The following is a 19,389-nucleotide window of genomic DNA, read 5'->3' on the forward strand; positions in this document are numbered from 1 at the left end:
CTCACCTGCAGATTGAGGATAATACTCCCTCTTCCATACAAACAACCTCATCTATATAAGGCACTTGAACAGAAACTGGCACATAGTAAGGACTCAATAAATACTTGTTACTACATGAGTAAGAGAGCAAGTTTTCAGTTCTTCACTTGAAAACTCTGTAACACATAGAAATCTTCGGCTTGAAGGGAACATATACTGACCGTTACAACCTCCCAAGCCCATTTCTGGTAGGGAGCTTGCTGCCTCGGGGACCACCGCTCCATTTTTGGGCAGCATTAACTTCTGGGAAGGCAGTTGTACCTTAGTGCAAAAAGCTTGGGCTTTAAAGCCTGGTTTTACGATCTTCCTGTCATCTCCACCACACCACCCTGTTACTATGCTTTATTACAAGAAAATCTTTGATACAAGTCTTTCCACATTATAATGTGCTTCAGAGAAAGCACTTAAAGTAAACTGAAGCTCACAAAGAGTCAATGGTAAAAGAATATTCTTTTTTAACTCATTCATTCATGGCCATCTGGACCATGGATAAACAGTAGTGACAAAGCCCCGTGAACATTCTTATTTATAGAAAAGCATTATATCTGGGGTCTTTCTAGCTAAGAATAATAACTCTAGTTTGGTACGTGACCGACTCTTGCAAAAATCTTGGAAAAAATCAGCAAGTGCAAAAAATGATCAAGAGCGCTCCTGGGCTAAGTATAGAAGAGAAATGTTGATAATTATTCCTAAGAAATTTTTAACTACAGCAACTCAGTACATAATGAATATTAAATATACAAAAGTTCATGAAACACACATGTGTATTTATATGGTGCATTTGATTTCTAAGATAGATTTTCAGCATTTCAAATAAGCCTCTGAATTTTGTTCTTTTTCTTCACAAGTGAACACACAGTTGGATCACTCAAGTCCATATAGTGTCTGGGAGCTTCCCTGGTGGTGCAGTGGTTAAGAATCTGCCTGCCAATGCAGGGGACACGGGTTCAGGCCCTGGTCCAGGAAGATCCCACATGCCGCAGAGCAACTAAGCCCATGCGCCACAACTACTGAGGCTGCTCTCTAGAGCCCACGAGCCACAACTACTGAGCCTATGTGCCACAACTACTGAAGCCCGCGTGCCTAGAGCCCACGCTCCACAAGAGAAGCCACCACAATGAGAAGCCCGCACACCACAGCAAAGAGTAGCCCCCGCTCGCCACAACTAGAGAAAGAGCCCGCGCATAGCAACGAAGACCCAACACAGCCAAAAATAAAAACAAATAAATTAAAAAAAAAAGTGTCTGATTGAGGTTAAAAGGTGTGCTTATTCTTTTTTTTTTTTTAATTTATTTTTGGCTGCATTGGGTCTTCGTTGCTGTGCACGGGCTTTTCTCTAGTTGCGGCGAGCGGGGGCTACTCTTCGTTGCGATGCGTGGGCTTCTCGTTGCGGTGGCTTCTCTTGCTGCAAAGCATGGGCTCTAGGCGCGTGGGCTTCAGTAGTTGTGGCATGCGGGCTCAGCAGTTGTGGCTTGTGTGCTCTAGAGCACAGGCTCAGTAGTTGTGGCCCAAGGGCTTAGTTGCTCCATGGCATTTGGGATCTTCCCAGACCAGGGCTCGAACCCTGCATTGGCAGAAGGATTCTTAACCACTGTGTCACCAGGGAAGTCCCAGTGGGCTTGTTCTTAACTTCTAAATGGATGAAATTTCCTCCCCACCGCCTTTCTCATAATTTTTGTAAAACAGGGCAAAATAAATGAAAAGGCAATAGCAGCATTGGCTGCTGTACAGCCAAAGGTGGGAATGTTGCTGGAACCAAACTGATGGCTAGAAGGCAGCTCCACACACACTCTGCAACAGCAGTTGTTCAACAACATTGAAACATTCACTAGCTAAAGTAACATAAAGAGTGTAATTTGACTGTATAATGTAGAAAAGGGAAGGAGGTTACAAAGTCAAATATACTGACGTCACATACCACCTGAATTAGGTTCCACTGGGAGAAGCAAATACAACATGCAACTCTACTGCTTCAAATTCATTTTCTAGGGCCGACAATAATCCTAGTTCCTAACACAAGCCGAAGGCTTTTCAAACATGAGGTCAACTGAGATTGGATACATGAAAAGTGCTTTCTAAACAGTAAAGTTTCCATGTCAGATTTGATTATTCCCAAATTAAATGAGAGGGAATATACTTTCTCAAGGACAAATAGGTGGTTGTGTGACCTTGTTTCACCTACTCCAATCTCTAATTTTCTTCAGGCTCCTTTCTAGAAAGTGCCATGTGTGTTTAATTGGGTACAGCGACTGGATCTTCATCACTCTTCCACAGGTTTGTGCATTCATCTTGCTTGATGGGAGGAAAACCCAACTAGCTCACAGGCCCCAAGGAGGGAAACGAGGCTGATCAAGGAAAAATGACCAAAATGGAGGTGGAAGAGACAACAGGGTAACTACACCAACAAGAAAACAGGAGTCAAGAAAAAATTAACAACAAAATTGTATTTAAAAACAGACTTCTCCAGTTGGCATTTCGAATGAAATAGCTAACAATTAACTCCAACCCTTTATACTGTGTCTTTTGCTCCTGGAGTCCTCTTGCAGCTTTAATTCTTGAAACTCAGGCGGCAGCACCAGACATAAATCCCCAAAGGGAGAGGTATTATTAAACCTTTTGCTGGTCATTCTTTTCTCAACACGAATGGACAAATTCTTAAGCCCTCTTATTCATTTCATGACGATCATTAGAAGAAAAAAAAATTAAACCAAACTTGCATATTGAAAATGAAAACAAAAACAAAAAACCCTGCAGATAATAAATATCGCTGATTCACTTATTTTAAAACAAAGTCCAATTTTATTCACTCTTAATATCCTTGCAGTCCATTGTATACCTTCTGCACTGATCCTTGATTCAGCAGCTGTTTGATACCTAAGGAAAGAATGAACAAATGACTCCGTTAACAAAAAAGTGACTTCCCCAGAGTTTGAAGAGCATGTTTCATGGGGAGGCTCACAAAAGGCCTTATGACAACCAGGGATCTGAATTAAACAAGTAACTACCAATGTCTAACTTTATCGCATGTGGATACCCATACATGCACGTCCAAGGTGACCCCCTGTCTTTGTGTCTCAGGCACACATACCACACATACATCCCACAAAATCCGATAAGAGGCAATTGAAATGGACAGAAAGCTCTTTAGCTGTCTTCCATTCCTTCTTCTTTGTCCTCTTTCCAGTTTTGACCTCTCTCACCTTTTCCTTTTTACTTAGGACCCACTGACTGGGCCCTCTTCTCAATCAGTCATTACAGACTTCACTCCTAAGCCTCTAATCCTTCTAATGTAGACCTCATCTTTCCTTGAACAGTAAATATTATACCCTCACCTTCTCTTGCTTCCTCTGATAACTGTTCTTTTGGAAAATCCACATCGAAAGTGATTATCAAAGAGCCCTTGATGTTGTTGTTGTCAAAGTTGGGGAGCCCTTCCCCTTTCTTCCATAGCTTGGCTCCTGGTCTGGTGATCTTATCCCGGGAAATATGTACCTGGAAAGCAAAGGGGATGGACTGGAGCAGGACTGGTACTCTCGAAGCACAACACACAGCTTCCAGTGAGTACTGGCGCCCAGAGCCCACGTCATGGCTCAGAGCAGCAGGATGAAGGGGCAGGGGAAACATCATTAGGACAGTGCGAGCCAAAGAAAGAGAAGGTTTTCAAAAAGAAAAAGAAAAACGAAACACGTAAAAAAGTAAGGCTTTTTCCAACGGAGACTGTAAAGATGAGACTGCCAAAGGCTGTGCAATCACCTCTGAGTAGCTGAGGGGTCTGTGGCGTTGTTACTGCTACATGTTCAGCAGCAGAGTGAGGAAAGATGATAGGACAAAGCCTGAGCACTTAGTCCCCGTGGCTCCAAATGACTGAAGTGGCTGAAGTAACCTCAACAGCAGCCATGTGAAGGCTTTAAAAGGACAGGAAGCGGGAGAACTGGTTTGCTTACCTTGTGACCATCCAAGTGAGCAATATCCATATTGAAGCCCACCAGAGATTCCACGAGGGAGATTGTCACGTTTGTGTATAAGTCATCTCCTCGCCTTTCAAATATTGGGTGCCTAGAACAGAACAAGGTAAAGATCATTAACTTCCAAAGTCTTTCTTTGGGAAGAGTTCAAAAAGTTTTTAGAAAAATCATGGAAAAGGATGAATGCCACTCTTTCAAGAAATAGGCATTTATTAGACACTCCTTCGTGTATAGTATTAATCAAGACTGTAAAGTAGCCTAAGATTTATTAAACCCTAATCTTAAGGAGCTTACAATCAGCAGAAGTCAAAGCACGTTAATTAAAATACAAGTAACTAGATTATGGAAAAGAGAGGACAACTTCTGGCTGTGGGACTGGGGGAGAATGGCATCAGGGACGGGTCCTGGGGGGCTTCTAGAGCTGGGCTTGTAAGGCCTGATCAGCTCTGAAGCTGCAAATAAGGTGGGCGCAGGGGAGGGTGGGGATAGGGCAAGAGGGAATTCTGGCAAAAATAAGGACTTGAGAAGGTACCAGGTTTATTCAGGGAACAGTACATGTGCCAGTTTCTCTGGGAAGTGATGGGAAAGACAAGGTAGGTGAGGAAGGTTGGGGAAAGATCACTGAGACTAAAGAGTGCTATGAGGGAAAAAAGTCCTTGGCACTGGGGGCCCATTTCTCCGTATTTGGGTGGGAACCTTGTTTCAGTGAATCCTTAGAAACAGAGGTATCACTGGTTTCCAAAGTGGTAACAAGAGACAAGTGATAAACAAGAAAGCCTGAGTCCCAGGTAAAATTCTTATGTAAGCAGAACTGCACGTTGAAGAGAAGCCAACCAGAGAAGCTGCCCTGCAGCTGCAGATGGTGTCACAGAAGCTCCTTTCTACGGAAAAGTCTCCCATTCTTGTATGGGGCCGTATTTCCTCAGTTAAAATCTCTGGTCTCCTTGTCTGCCTCTCTTTCACAGCTCCTTACTCATAATATCGATGCTTTCCTCCCAACATCTTTTGGACTTGGACATGGAAGTAAATAAATAAATGGACTCAATCCTAGGCTCCAACCCCAAATTTTCAGTATGGCTGTAGAGTTACATATTTAGGGCATTAAGGGCATGAAACAGAGGAAAAAGTCTGGAAGTGCCCTGGTGGCTACCCATATTTCTTTAACCTGACTCCTCTGAAAAGCAAGGGCTAAAGAGAAGGCCTCTAAACTGAGGTTACTTACTTGACAACTTTGATTCGGAACCGTAAGTCTCCTGGCTCTCCATCCACATGAGGCTCACCTTGTCAGAAGAGAAGAGATTACAGCACACTGTAAGCCACGCAAGTTGAACGCTGCAAATCTATTTAGCAGTTGAGAGAATTTTCTAAAGCCACTACCTTAGGCTTTGACTGTCAAGCCTATCTGTGAGAGCAGCGTGTCTACCTGGTTATGTCAAGTCTCAGATTATTAGTGAGGATCACCTGGGACTCAGACACAGCAATAAATAACTTGACCTACTTCCTAAACAAGGAATGATTCACTGGTCTCCTGAATCTGATGTTTTAAAGCTATTTTTCTTCTAGAGATTTAAATTTAACCCCTAAGTGAGGTCTGAGGGCATCTTATTAATGCCAACTAGAGTTACATAACTTCTTTCATTGCTGAGTTAAAATTAATCCATTAAGTTCTGAACATTTAAACTTTGACCTAACTTAGGCTACGTGACAGTAACTTTTGGCCATGATAGTCAAAGGATAAACAGTAATGCTACTGCTTAAGTGGACCAGCCAGGATGCTTAAGGATGGTCATAAAAAGGCTTTCTGTGTCCTAAAACTGACTGAAGTGTGTTGGAAATGATATATGCATTTACTAGGTGGCCATGAGGTATGGGGTGAGGTGGGGGTGGGAGGTGTTCATAAGCAGGCGAGAGCATAAAGTTACAATAATAAAACATCAATATCAATATTTCACCTTCTCCAATAAAGGGGTACTCCATGCCATCTCTCACCCCAGGTTCAATTTCCACCTCCAGTGTTCGTTCTTCATTCACTAGTCTGAGACAAAGAGCATTTAAAAGAAAAAAAAAAAAAGAAAATATAAACCAAACCCCAGATACAGATAATAAGGTTTTATCTACTCAATCAGACCTTTTCTCTTGGAAGACTATCCTGTATCCCTAAATGACAAAACCACCTGATATCCATTTACACCTTCCACCTGCCAAAAGCCAGGGCAAAGCTACTATATATCACATAACCATGCGACTGCTGACTCCAAAAAAGCCTGCAGTAGATTGATTGCCTTGAAGTGAGTGATCAGTAACAGAGAAAACTACTCGCATTTACATAAATGTGCACCTGAAAGGACAGCATCATGTTTATCAGAAAATCTAACAGAAGAGTTTATCCTATTTGATTTTTTTCACTGATCCCACAAATAACTGAGCTAGTTTTAATATATACAATTGAAGGTTCAATTAAACAGTTGTATTTATAACATAAATCAGCAAATACTACTTCTCTAATCTGAAATGTTAGCTGTACACATAAGATTGCTCTAAATATTCCAAGTAGGAAAAAGGAAACATTCCAAGTAGGAAAACGGAAAAATATCAACATTTTTGTTAAGTATATTCAGAAATAAAGGGCACTGCTTATTAGTTCATAAACATAAAAGGAGATATTCTTAATAGATGATTTCGGAAAAAATTAAACTGTACATTTCTTTGCTCTATCCTCTGGCAGAACATGAGGGAGAGAGAGAAGGATGGGGGAGAGGGAGGGAAAAAAAATCTAGGTATGGACCATTGGCATTTTATTAGACAAATGAGATGATTAAAGTGTCCCTTGGCAGAGCAAAGAAGGTGCTTGCACTCACTTGACATTCGGGCACTCGTCGCAGACCACCTCCTGGGTCATCTGGAAGCGGCCGGGGCCCAGCTGGGTGGTCCGCATCTCCTGCCTGCAGTTGCACTTCCGTTTGCCAGGGGCCTGCCTTGCCACGGGTTTGTTTCTAACCACCTAGCAAGTACACACACAGGATCAGCTTCTCTCTTGTGTCCCAGCCTTTGGTTTCCTCACCAGATCGGGACTCTGCGCACCTGCCGGGGTTCGCACTTCCCCTTCTCTCCCAAGCCATCCCTCAGGGAGACCCACAGCTGAGAGAAGTCTTGGAGGAGTTACAAGTCAGCTCCCACATAGGAGTTGAGCAAATGGATCTTTAACTGACTCAAATTCTAAAGTTGGAGAAGAGAGAGGAGGGTAAGAACGAAGAGAACTGAAAGATAGTATGTATGGAATCACCTTTTCTAAGCCATGACAAAATACTACTGAGTTAAAGTAGTACACAGAATTACTATCTCTTGAGAAATCTGAGCTGTGTAAAGCATAAGCCCTGAAGAACAACCACAGCCTTCAAAAGCTGGTTTGTGGCTCCCACCCCAGGATTAGTCATGATTAACCTCATGAAAACACTTCCTTGTTTCAGGCAACTCAATCTGGCAGTGTTTTCCAGTGCTGTCTCGATTCAGATACTCTAACCCGTAAGAAAAGACACAACGATCATCTCCTTGTAGTTGATTGCAATTAAACATTCTGATCCCTCTAAATCACTAGAAACTAAAATATATGAAGAAATGTACTCTTGATTTTGCCTGTTTAGTCAAACACCTACTAATCACAGGGCACATGCTCATGCAGTAAGATGACATGAATGCTTGGAGAAAAATCCCTCAAAGCCTACGAACATATGAAAGCCCAGGTCAACGGAATAAATAACAATAACAATAATTACAGCCAACACTTTATAGCACTTAGTATGTGCCAAGCAAGGCCCTAATCACATATATTTATGAACTCATTTAATCCTCATAGCAGCTTTATGAGGTAGATGCTATTATCTCCATTTTACAGAGGAAAGAATGAAAGCACAGAAAGGCTCAGTAATACGACCAAGGTCACATAACCAATGTATGGTAGAGCCAGGATTCTAAACCAGGCAGTCTAGCTCCAAACTCTGTGCTTTTAATCACTATGCTCTCTCAAGGTAATTTTTTCTTAAAAAGAACCTACCATGGGGGCATTTAAATAGCAAGGTCATATACATCCTTTACAATAATTAGATTAAAAAGGAATTTGTTTAGGAGCATGCTAACTGCAAAGAGTGATGCACATTATGTATTAGCAATGATGACAGACAACAGGTCTGCAAGGGAACATGGGAAATTAATCTTTTTACCTGGATATATGTACAAGACTTCCTAAAAGCACAGCTTGGAATTGAAAAAAACTGGAGGTAACCTACATGCCTATTGTTGCAACGTGGTCACATGAAATTCCATTCAGCAGAATTATAGCTATAAGCAAGAACATGGATGAATTCTGACAATATTAAGAGTAAAAAAGGCCAGTCTCAGAAGCTAATGTATAGTATGGTATCATTTTTACAAAGTCAAAAACAGTGAAAGTAAACAATATATTATTCAGGTATTCCTATATATGTAATAAAAAAAACAAACACGAGTGGCAAGGGAACAATAAAGACAAAACTCAGGATATTAGACAGTTACCTGGGAAAGGAGGCAAGTGAATGGAATAGGGAAGTAGCATGTAGGTAGATATAACTCCTGGTATTGTTTTATTTAGTTCTTGGGCTGAGTGATGAGTTCATGAAATAATAACAGCATATCATGAACCAAGAATTATGATTAATTCAATTCTATACACCTCCCCACCCCCTAAAAGACAGAGAAGGTACGTAGAAACCTCTTGTTTTTAGTCATAAGAACACATTCTGGGAGTCAATATGAATAGCTGTATAGTTTGGACTTACTTCTACAAAATTTCCTGCATATACTTCTTCCAAAGTGACTTCTAGATCTACAATAATATCACTTCCTCTTGGAATATTTCTGTCTTGCTGACGAGGGGTTCCTCCAAACATGAAACCAAAATCTCCAAAGAAGCTGTTGGTAAGTGTAAAATCATCACGAAAAGAAATCAGAGTTCACCTCTTACAATTTTAGTTTTCTTCACATTGATAAAATATTGTGTCCCACCAGTGAGCAAAACTGAAAGACATTTTAATACATTGGAGTCATACATCATACACAATTTTTAATTTATATAATGTCAACTATATTGCCCCTACTACAAAAAAATTTACTTTTTAATATTGTCCAGACACACAGTACAGTGTATAGAGTATGCCAATGAATTCTTAATCAATGAAAAAATAATCTCTCTCAATACTGACAAATATCAGGATATAATGGAGACATTGAGAAAGGGTATAGTCTATATACATTCATGTATTGCCAAACCTAATGGTAATTTTGGACATTTGTAGTGTTCACCTTTACATGCTCTTTTAGAAACTAACTTTGCTGAAACAAGCTACTGCTTTGTACAAAAATCTTGGATACATAATTAAAATAAAAAGCATCAGCTTTAGTAAAACTCTGGATCTTACAGAAAAGGAAGTTCTGGTGTCATAAGACCAAAATTAATTTGTGTTAAGTAACAGAAGCGTCACTTTGAGATTACTATAAACAGTGACCTTCAATTGTATAGGAGTTCTAATCTTGACGTTAAGTTTTGGTTATTAAGAGCCTCAGATGTTAGCATAGTGATGACAAATATACAACAACCCCAACCCCTTCAAAAAACAAAACCAAAACCCAATCTTGGTGAATGGACTCCCTGAATCTTAAATAAAAGCAGAGAGGGAGGATATTGGTGGGGAAGGAGCAAGGGCAGAGCCTTTTTTCTTTCTGGCATCCCTGGGTATCACTTCTAACTGCTAAGGGGTTCAAACAGGACACTTCCCTGGTAGGCTACAGCAGCCAAATCAATCCTGGGGAAGAGAAAGATTTCCTAATAATATTACTCACACATCGTCCTAAGTCCTGAAAATCTACTATCACCCCCAAACACTAAATGAGGGAAGCTGTTGTAGCAACAGTGATTCTTACTTCTTTTGGGGAAGCGTTCACAAATCTGAAGAAATCTGAGAATCTAAAGAAAATTCTCTTTGAGAATCTGAAGAATCTGAAGAGAATCTGAAGAAAGCAATGCATCCTCTCCCCATAGAAATGCATATTCAAACATCTTTTTATTTATAACTTGACTTGAAACCCCAGATCAAGATCTCCTATTTATGCATCATCAGGACATATGAAAATTCAAATGCTCAACAAAGAGGGGCTCAAAGAGCGGGGAGGAAAGATGTTTATTATTCCAGCCTCTCAGCACTCCCAGAAAGCTGGGTCCAGCAAGGGATGAAGAGCCTCTAACCCAACTCCTTCCAACAATGCTGATTATCATAATCATCCCTCTCTTGTGGATAGGATGAAGAGTCAGCTTTGGGTATGAGAGTAGGAATTTCTCTCTCCGCTTATAAGAATCTCCTTTGCTCATTAAGTGGTTTGCAGATTCTAAGACAGCAAGGAGATAAAATGAACTGGTTTCCAACATATATCCCCCCCAACACAGTCAGGGTTGATTTAATTGATATGGTTGGCTAGATGGACATCCGTTTTAGTGCCACCTGTCTTTTCTGGAGCTTTGTGAAAATAGAGGAGTATATTCCCACAGAAAGGATGATGAATGACCTCTTGGTCAAGGATCAGTTGAGCTGTACTCTTCATCGAAAGCTTCTGAACAAGGGAGCAAGGATAATTCTTTAATAATCACTAAGTGATCCATTCTCAGACACTAATACCCTGCAGATAGATAAATTACTTACTGTGAAAAAATGTCTCCATGGGAGCTCTGATGCCCATCTTTTAATCCTTCTTCACCATAAGTATCATATTGTTTCCGTTTCTCACTATCTGACAGAACCTGGGGGTAAAAGCCAGTGGAAGAAAAGATTATGAGTTGGTAATATTCAGGTAAGGTGAATTCACATTTATGTTTTTGTTTTTTTAAACTCTGATACTGTATGTAAAATTTTAGTGGAATTCAGTTTTCATTATGTATGGTATTAAGGCATGTTTATAAAGTTATTTTATCAGACTAAATTCTTTGATCAGTGCTCATTTTGTAACTTTCCACAATGCTCCATTCATGTTGTTAATTTAAATTTATCAGAACTCACCTAGCCCCATAAATATCATGCTGGAGATTAGCGACATGGCTATGAATGTGAGGGCAGTAACAGGAAGAGGTGAGATGAATTCCTCAGGTTTAATTCCCATGTAGTTTGACTCCAGTGTTTAGGCTGTTAACCACTATGTTATATTCTTTCTCTAAACTATAAACTAGGACATGACTATGACAGACTGTCATTAGTCACAGAAGCAGTATATTAGGACAGCCGTCAAGTATGCTCAGCCCTACACATCTATACCATAACCCCTGCACCCCACTACCACACACACATTAAGAGACTGGTAAGTCAAGGGACTCCAATGACAGGTCTCCAGAAAGCTCTACACTGCAATATTTTCATATTCCCTTGTCATTCTTTTGATTCATGTAGAAATCCATTTGTGGAAGAATGCTGTCTGCCACACACAGCTCATAACCTCCTCAGTTTGAACTGCAAAGAGTGAAAAGGGACACTGCTCTATGAAGGACGCTCAAGCTCAATTTCACAACTTGAAAAGACTTTCTGAAGTTTTAATGGTTTTAGAAAACTACATACTCAGTCACAGGTATATGCTTTCTCATTGGGACCATTCCATATACAGAACTAAAGAATGTAAAACAAAATAAGCTTCAATGTTCTTCAAAATTTGCCCTCCCCCAAAAAAAGCTTCCCATTTACTTAGAGCATTCTGAAATATATGCACATATATGACTTTGAAAATTGAATAACTTTATGTTATTTGATATTCTTAAATGTCTATTTAGATAGCAGACTGAAGGAGAAAGTTATTTCAAACCCATACTTGTGTTGGCTCAGGAAACGTGAGGTTGGAAGTAGATGGGGTTTGTTGACTCAGCAAAAGAAAGGGAAGATCTAACTGGCGTATGTAAATAGGACACACTTTTGGCTCAGGGCCTGAATGATGTGTAAGGTGCCACAGCAAAAATCTACTAACATTTAAGATACATTTAGAAGGATAAAAAGAAATTCAGTGTACAAGAGAGTGAGCATTCTTAAAAGCAAAGACAAATGGGTTAGTCTAGAAGTGACCAGAGTACTCAACTAAAGCCACTGTGACAGACCAGGTGAGAAAAAAAATAGTTTGGTAAATATCCTACAAAAATAGCCACTTTGGGGAAGTAGAAATGGGCAGAGTTAACTTTAAAAACAAAACAAAACAAAACTCATTATTACGTGATCTGGATTTCCAATATTTTCACTTTCAAGTCTACTTCTCTGTTCCTGTCTTGGCAAAGAAATGAACCCCACATTTGGGTCCATAAGAAACACCATTTCAAAACCCCAAAACAAAGACTATTTTTTAAAGTCAGCTTCTTTTTGGACATAGGAGGCTTCTGTAATAACTACCCCCAAATTACTCTTAAAGTTATCTATTACCATTCACTTACTCCTCACTTTTCTTCTGTCTAAGGAATGCAACTTTATTCCATAGTCTTGGAAACTTTTATTATTAAAAGAAAAAAAGGAGTTTCTTAGTTGATTGGCCAACCAACCAGAGTCTCAACTAATTAAAATGCCAGTAGTAATCCCAGCTCAGTAGAGAAGACAGATTTGTATTCACAAAAGACTCTTCAACTTTACTGGGATTCTGATTTGTGAACACTAATTTATCTAAGGACCAAAGGCAGGCAATCAAGTGAATGATACAAAGCAAAAAGAAAATTTGAACTAGTGACCAGAAAGGTTCTTAAGAGTTAAACTGCAATATCATGAATGATCTATGTATAGCCTTGCCTAGGTCATGGCTAAAGAACATGGTAGAGTCTTTAAAGAGCATGGTAAATTCTTAGCAACAGCTTCCCCAGAAAATATTTTTGATTATTGGGTTCCTAGCAAGCAATGGGAATACTCATGGGAAACACAGTGCGAAATATGGAATCCATATTATCAACGAGAAAGAAAATATTACATACAGTAATTTAGGAGGGTCCACCAACCCTCTCAAGTTTATTTGTGGGCCCGAGGTTAGGAACTTTGGTCCTACAGGTGTTGAGAGAAGAAAGGGAAACCCCATTAGTTCTAGGTTTCACCTGGGTATATAAGTCACTGTTTTGGTTCATTCACTTCTTTAACCTAGGAGGCCTTGGGATCCCTTCCTTCTGGGTTTTTTCCACTAAAATATTTTTCAGATTTGTTTTCAGCCTTCTCACTATACAGGGATTTAATTTGAATTCAGAAGTTGTAGCTCTCTGACTTTTGGAGTCACAAATTATTTTTTTCTGTGCCCTTTTAGAAACTGTGAATAAATGGTGACTAGAATTGATAACACTGTATTGTATAACCGAAATTTGCTAAGAAAGCAGAGCTTAAATGTTCACACCAAAACAATAAATATATGAGGTGATGGATTAACTAGATGGGTGAAATCCTTTCACAATGTATATGTGTACCAAGTAATCACAATATATACTTTAAATATCTTACAATTTTATTTGTCAATTATATCTCAATAAAGCTGAAAAGAAAAAGTATAACCACAGAATAATAGTATTCTATTTCTAGGGGAAAGGTGAATTGCAACACACACAAAACAGCTAACTCCTAAATTAATACATATGAAAGATTATCAGTGACTTATTTGTAAAATTTTTTCACCACAGTGTTGAAAGGTTCTGTGTATAATGGTTTTTCAAATAGTAAAAAGATTATTAAGCATTCAGTAAATATTCCTCTGTGTTGTTAAAAAATTTTTTAAAAATGGTAAGAAGAATATGCCCAGCTCTACTATATCTCAAGGTGTCCTAATGAAGATTAAATGAGATGATACACATGAAAGTATTTTGACCTCTAGATTACAGGTTGCAAATTCAAACTACAGCTGTGTTTTCTTTGATTTGCACGAAAAAGAAAATTTTTAATTGAATTAGTTACCAACATTTTACAACCAGGAGAATTTACCAAAAAATCAGGATTTCCACTCCTCTTGAAAAATTAAATGATCTGGCCACAGTGTGCAAACACAGTGTTTGCATCTGTATATGGCAAAAACTGGCTGGTGTTGAATAACAGCTGTTCCCCTGAAATGGGGCAAGAAGTCTTCAGCTTGTCACAGTCCTCTTCAATCGCTACTGATTCCTAACATGGAGGTAGAATATCCACTCTCCTGTTTTATCTTATACCTGCCCTGAATGTTATCTGCCTGATCCACATGGGCACATGTGGATTTGCAATCCTCATTTAGATTTTATTTCTGTTTCTGGCTCCAACTCTCAAACGGACTGATTAATCATCAATCTACGTATTAACCTACCGATCCTATTTTCTTTCATTCGTCTTTTTCAATATTACTCTCCTTAATAAGACAAATACTGAAATGAAAAGGGCAGGAAGTAGCACCTACTAACATTAATGTACAATATAGCATCAACTGCTACTTTTATCTACTGTCAATTTTTTTTTAAAAAGTGACCTGAAAAATGGGAGTGTTACTCAGCATTACATGGTTTTTTTCTGTATCTGTAGGTTTTATTCACACTTTATCCTTTTCCTGACTCACCTCATAAGCAGCACCCAGATCCTGGAATTTCTCCTGCGCTCGAGGATCATCAGGATTCCGGTCAGGATGAAGCTGCAGGGCTAGTTTCCTGTAGGCCTTTTTAATATCCTTTATAGAGGCACTGCGAGGCACCCCTAAGATCTTATAGAAATCTCGCCTGAGGGTGGGGGAGAGGGAGAAGATACTTCATTGAAGAGTTAATACATTACATTTTTAAAAGTGAAATTTTTTCCTTTACATTTAGGTTTGTGTCTGAGCAAAGAGGTAGGAAAATGAAGGTACCTACGTGACACACGAAAAAGAATGACTAAAAAGAGAACACACCAGAATTTGTAATGAGTCTCATATTGAAGTAATCACAATGAGAGGCTATGTACTTTTTGAACAATACTAGAATTATTCAAAATATCTCTGGCATTCTTCTCTTAGAACTACCTTTAGTCAAGAAAGTCATTTTCTTATTTTATGGTCACACATCATTTTCAACCAAGAACTGTATACTCAAATTGACTCTCTTTTTTCTCCCCTATTGACTTCAAATGACTTTTGACTGCTTCCAAAGGTCAATCTCAAAGGATGAATTTCTTTGTTCAAAAAGATTATGTCACAGAAATGTTCTAACAGTAGCACTCTTGGAATGTTAAAGATGAAGTGACTGAAGTTAACTTCAGAGGTTAACACAGAGGTTAAGTCAAAGCCCAAATAAAAAGCTTGAAGAGAGAATAACACCCATTTGAATGGATGAGTTGTGGAGTTTTTTGCTGAGAGAGAAAATTTCAATTTTGCAGTCATTACTAGTGGTTACACTAGTTTGTCTAGGTCAAGTCTTAATTAGAGACAGCTGCTGGAACCCATATGCAGGCGCCTATAAGTCCCAGCAGCTGCAAATATGTACATGGCATGAGCTAGGAGATAAAGTGGAGATCCACTGACCTCCTTGCCAGGAACTATGTTGGAACCAAATTATTGTAAAGGGAATCTTTGCAGGAAAGGCCAATGGGAAGACAGGATAAGACTAACAAACTTTTAGGGCAGGGACCATGGCCAGCCCATAGAAGACACCAATAAATATTCGTTGAATGAAATGAATAAATAAGCATGCTCACAAAAGTCTATTCATTTTGCCAGAGTCACTTTAGCCAGCAGAAATTACTCTGAAAATGCATTCTCTCAACCAAAGGGATGGGAAAGTTGTTCACAGGGAGATGATGTAGTAATGATGGTAATTTTAAAATGCAGTGGGGAAAAATGCATTGGGGTAATCAAGATCCACGTAATATATGACAGAACTTTTTTAAAAAATGTATTTCATAAGCTCTTAGTCACACTTCAGGAAAATCATTTAATCATTTTATGTATAAATTTTAAAAACTATCACTGACAAGGGGTTCCATGAGGATTATTTAGGTGCTTTATCGCCACACCCCAAAAATCTGCAAAAACTTGACATCTCTTGAGACAAGAACTAAATAAATCAAAAGTTTCACTAATGTTAATGACAAAAGAGCTAGCTATATAAAAAATGAGGCTTAGGATATACTTAATATAAAAATGGTTAAGTAACAGCTGAGAAAAATACAGGGAAAAGATGGCTGGCATAACTCAGCATCAACATGATGGTTCCCAAGAGAATCCTTTAAGAAAAACTGAAGTTTATAGCTACAGTACTAACAGTATTTATCCTGACATCTTGTTTAAACAACTTAAGGTACCCATTGCTTTACGTGCAAAAAGTACTAACAAAAAACATGTTAAAAAACCCAATAAAGCATTACCTAGGAGAAGTTAATTTTTTTAGAAATTTAATATGTTTCACAAGAAAAAAAACCCAACAAAGTTGAAGCATATATGCACAGGGAAAAAACTTTTAAGAGAATAACAAGTACTTAAAGTTTAAAGCTCTGCTAGGTAGTGCTTTCTACATTCAGAGCAACCTATAAATTTGTCAAAAGCTAAGACTTTACTATTCCCCACATTCTAAAATATGAGCCTGGCATATCATACCCTGTGGTCAGCAGGCCTATACGATAGTGGATCTTATTAAAGGCCGGAGAATCTCAAAAGTTCAGGTGGTCCTACTTCCTTCAAACAGGTGGCACATTATCATCCTCATGTCACAGATGAGAATTGAAATGTTCCTTCAAGGTCACATAATTCGTAAGTGGGGTGGGGGTGGGCTAGAATCCCAGTCTACTACCTATGGGTGTAGTAGTGGAAATGTTTTTTCCCCGCTCGTAATACCATTCAGCTTCCTAAGATTGCTCCATGGAGAGACAGTGAGGCATGATGACAACTCAGGCTCAGCATGTCAAGAAGCTGAGAAGTACAAGGGCTCTCCCAAGGGTCTGCCTTGCTCCCTCAATCCAACTTCCTTCAATCCCAGCATGGCCTCCCTAACCTGTCCTCCCCACTTCCTCACTTGGCCTGGCATCATAACCCACCCACTTAATGTCCGCCCAATGGCTTGTTGCAGGCTCAACACTGAATCGTCCTCTTCTCCAGCTCAGCAGCCCCCTCACACCACGTTGCTTTTGGCACTGCATCCAACCCTCACTTCTCTAGGCAAATCTAGCTCTAGGTCTTCTGGGTCTAAGCCCCTCTCACCCGTATCACCCTCTGCTCTCCTCTCCACCCCACAAGCCTGGCCCACGCTACCCATTCCTCCGCTCCACCGCCTCACCATAGCAACGCCCCTCTCCACTCCCCCAGTCTGACAATGCCCCCTCCTCCATCAAGCCCCCTCCCCAGCCAAGACTGACTTAAGGGCCCCGTGCCCGCGGGTGCCAGTTCCTCACCCGGCGATCACGGCCCCGATGAGGTACAGCAGCAACAGGCAGAAGGTGCCCAGGTTCTGCGGGGCCATGGTCTCTCTGCGGGCCCCTGACCCCCGCACTCTTCACAGCCGCCGCCGCCGCCGCCGCCGCCGCCGCCGCCGCCGCCGCGTCGGCTCGCCAGCCCACCCGGCCCTGAGACGCCGCCTCACGCCGGAGTCTCCGACTTAGTCGGGAGCGACACCTAGCTTGCCCCCCTCCTCTACCAGTCCACTTCCCGGGAGTCCCGAGTCCCGGCGAGAGAAGCACCCAGCGGGCCAGAGCCAATCGCTGCTCGGGACATCACACGCGGCCGGCGCCTCACAGCCAATCAGCGCAGTACACTTCACCTCCGAGGCGGTGAGGCCGGCCAGTTAGGCTTCGGAACTACAGCCGCAGCTCCCGGCCAATTAGAAGGGGAAACGTCAGAGAATCGTGCCGCAGCAGGAATCCGCTCAGCCCGGGCACCTGCGAGTCGCAGAAAATTACGTAAAGATTGGTGGTGGGGAAAGGGTTCCAAAAGCCGGCATCGCGGTACACAAAGTTTCCCTCCGCCCGCCTCCTTGGACTCTCCACCAATCACGGGGCTCCTCCTCCAGCACTGACCAATTGCGGGAGGGAGGTTTTATCTTGGTTACGAGTCTCGGAATTTCATTCACCTAGAGCTAGGCGCTGTACGCCGGAGAGGAAGGACGGGGGCGAAATGGGCGGGGACAATGACTCCACGCCAACAGTACGGCTGATGCACAGCTTAGATCATATTTTATCTTCTAACAAACCTAGGAGAAAATTGTCTCGGTTTCGCAAAGAAGAGGCCTGATGAGGAGTGGCCCTGGAAGCCGACTTAGGTTCGGATTCAGCCTCCACCACTTCCTAGCGGTGAGAACATGCTCCCTCCCCGCTCCCAGCCTGACACTAAGCTGCTTTATCTACAAACCTGAGGCAAAGCATTTACTGGTAGTGTTGTGAAATTTTAGTAGGAGAAAATCTGTAAACCGTCTAGCACAGCGTCTGGCACATAGTAAGCACGCAAAGAACAATAAATATTACAGTTAAGAAGAGAACGGATCCCCCCCCCCATTTTTGCTCATTTCAGTAATTGCACCACCTAGTTGTTCACTACAAAACTTTAGGTGTCTTCCTTGATTCTCTCCTGTATCCCCCATCCAAATCTTTACCTTTAAACCATATATTGAATCTGTCCACTATTCTACATCTCCACTACCTCTCTGGGCTAAGTCACAACATCTCCCACCTGGCAAGGGCTTCCTAACTGGTCTCCCTGCCTCCACTCGTAATATCTTAGTATCTTTTTTTCACCCCGTCCCTTCCCCCTGCCATGATTTTTTACAAACATGTCAGATCATATAATTTGTCTGCTTAAAAGCCTCGAATGGCTTTTCATTGCACTTGCAATAAGATCCCAAGTCTTTATATTTATACTAGCTTATAGAAACATTATTTCTCAATAAAGCTGGGGAAAAAGAACAAAAATCTTATATGATCTGTACCCTCACCTAGTATACTCCTTACCACGTTCCAATAAAAGTGGTTTCTTTTCTCTTTTCTGAATACGCCAAGCTCATTCCTGCCTAGGGCATTTGTTCTAGCTGTTCTCTGCCTGAAACGCTCTTTCCTCAGATCCTAACATGGGTGACTCCTTTTTAAACTCAGATAACAGCTTAAATTCACCACCTCATAGCAGACTTCCCTGACCAACCAATCAAAATTAGCCCCTACTGAGTCTCTATTCTTACAGTGTGCTATTTTATTATTTCCATCCCTGCCCCCCACACTCACACACATTGGAATGCCACTTTCATGAAAGCATGAATCTGTACTGTTTTGTTCACAGCTGTCTAGAACAGCAACCTAGAACAGAGCTTGTGACAGAGACAAAGTCGCTTTGACTGTGATCTTCGTGTGCTGGCTTCTTATTCTTTAGGCCTCAGCTCAGATTCGGCACTCACCCCTTTCCCCAAATT

General features: G+C 40.8%; 1 protein-coding gene across 1 annotated transcript; it reads right to left on the reverse strand.

Moving 5' to 3' along the window:
* Window positions 1–2,457: 2,457 nt before the first annotated feature.
* DNAJB11 (DnaJ heat shock protein family (Hsp40) member B11) lies at window positions 2,458–17,694 on the reverse strand. Its single transcript, XM_029214422.1, has 10 exons — window positions 17,390–17,694; window positions 14,595–14,751; window positions 10,730–10,827; window positions 8,816–8,948; window positions 6,863–7,005; window positions 5,957–6,039; window positions 5,227–5,284; window positions 3,984–4,095; window positions 3,372–3,531; window positions 2,458–2,913 (listed from the first exon to the last, which is right to left on the reverse strand). The coding sequence occupies exons 1-10, from the start codon at window positions 17,455–17,457 to the stop codon at window positions 2,849–2,851; spliced, it is 1,077 nt and encodes a 358-aa protein (XP_029070255.1). The 5' UTR covers window positions 17,458–17,694; the 3' UTR covers window positions 2,458–2,848.
* Window positions 17,695–19,389: the final 1,695 nt, after the last annotated feature.

This window comes from Monodon monoceros, unplaced genomic scaffold (assembly GCF_005190385.1).
Source record: "Monodon monoceros isolate NGI ecotype Baffin Bay Population unplaced genomic scaffold, NGI_Narwhal_1 Super_Scaffold_11, whole genome shotgun sequence".
Classification (NCBI taxonomy): Eukaryota; Metazoa; Chordata; class Mammalia; order Artiodactyla; family Monodontidae; genus Monodon; species Monodon monoceros.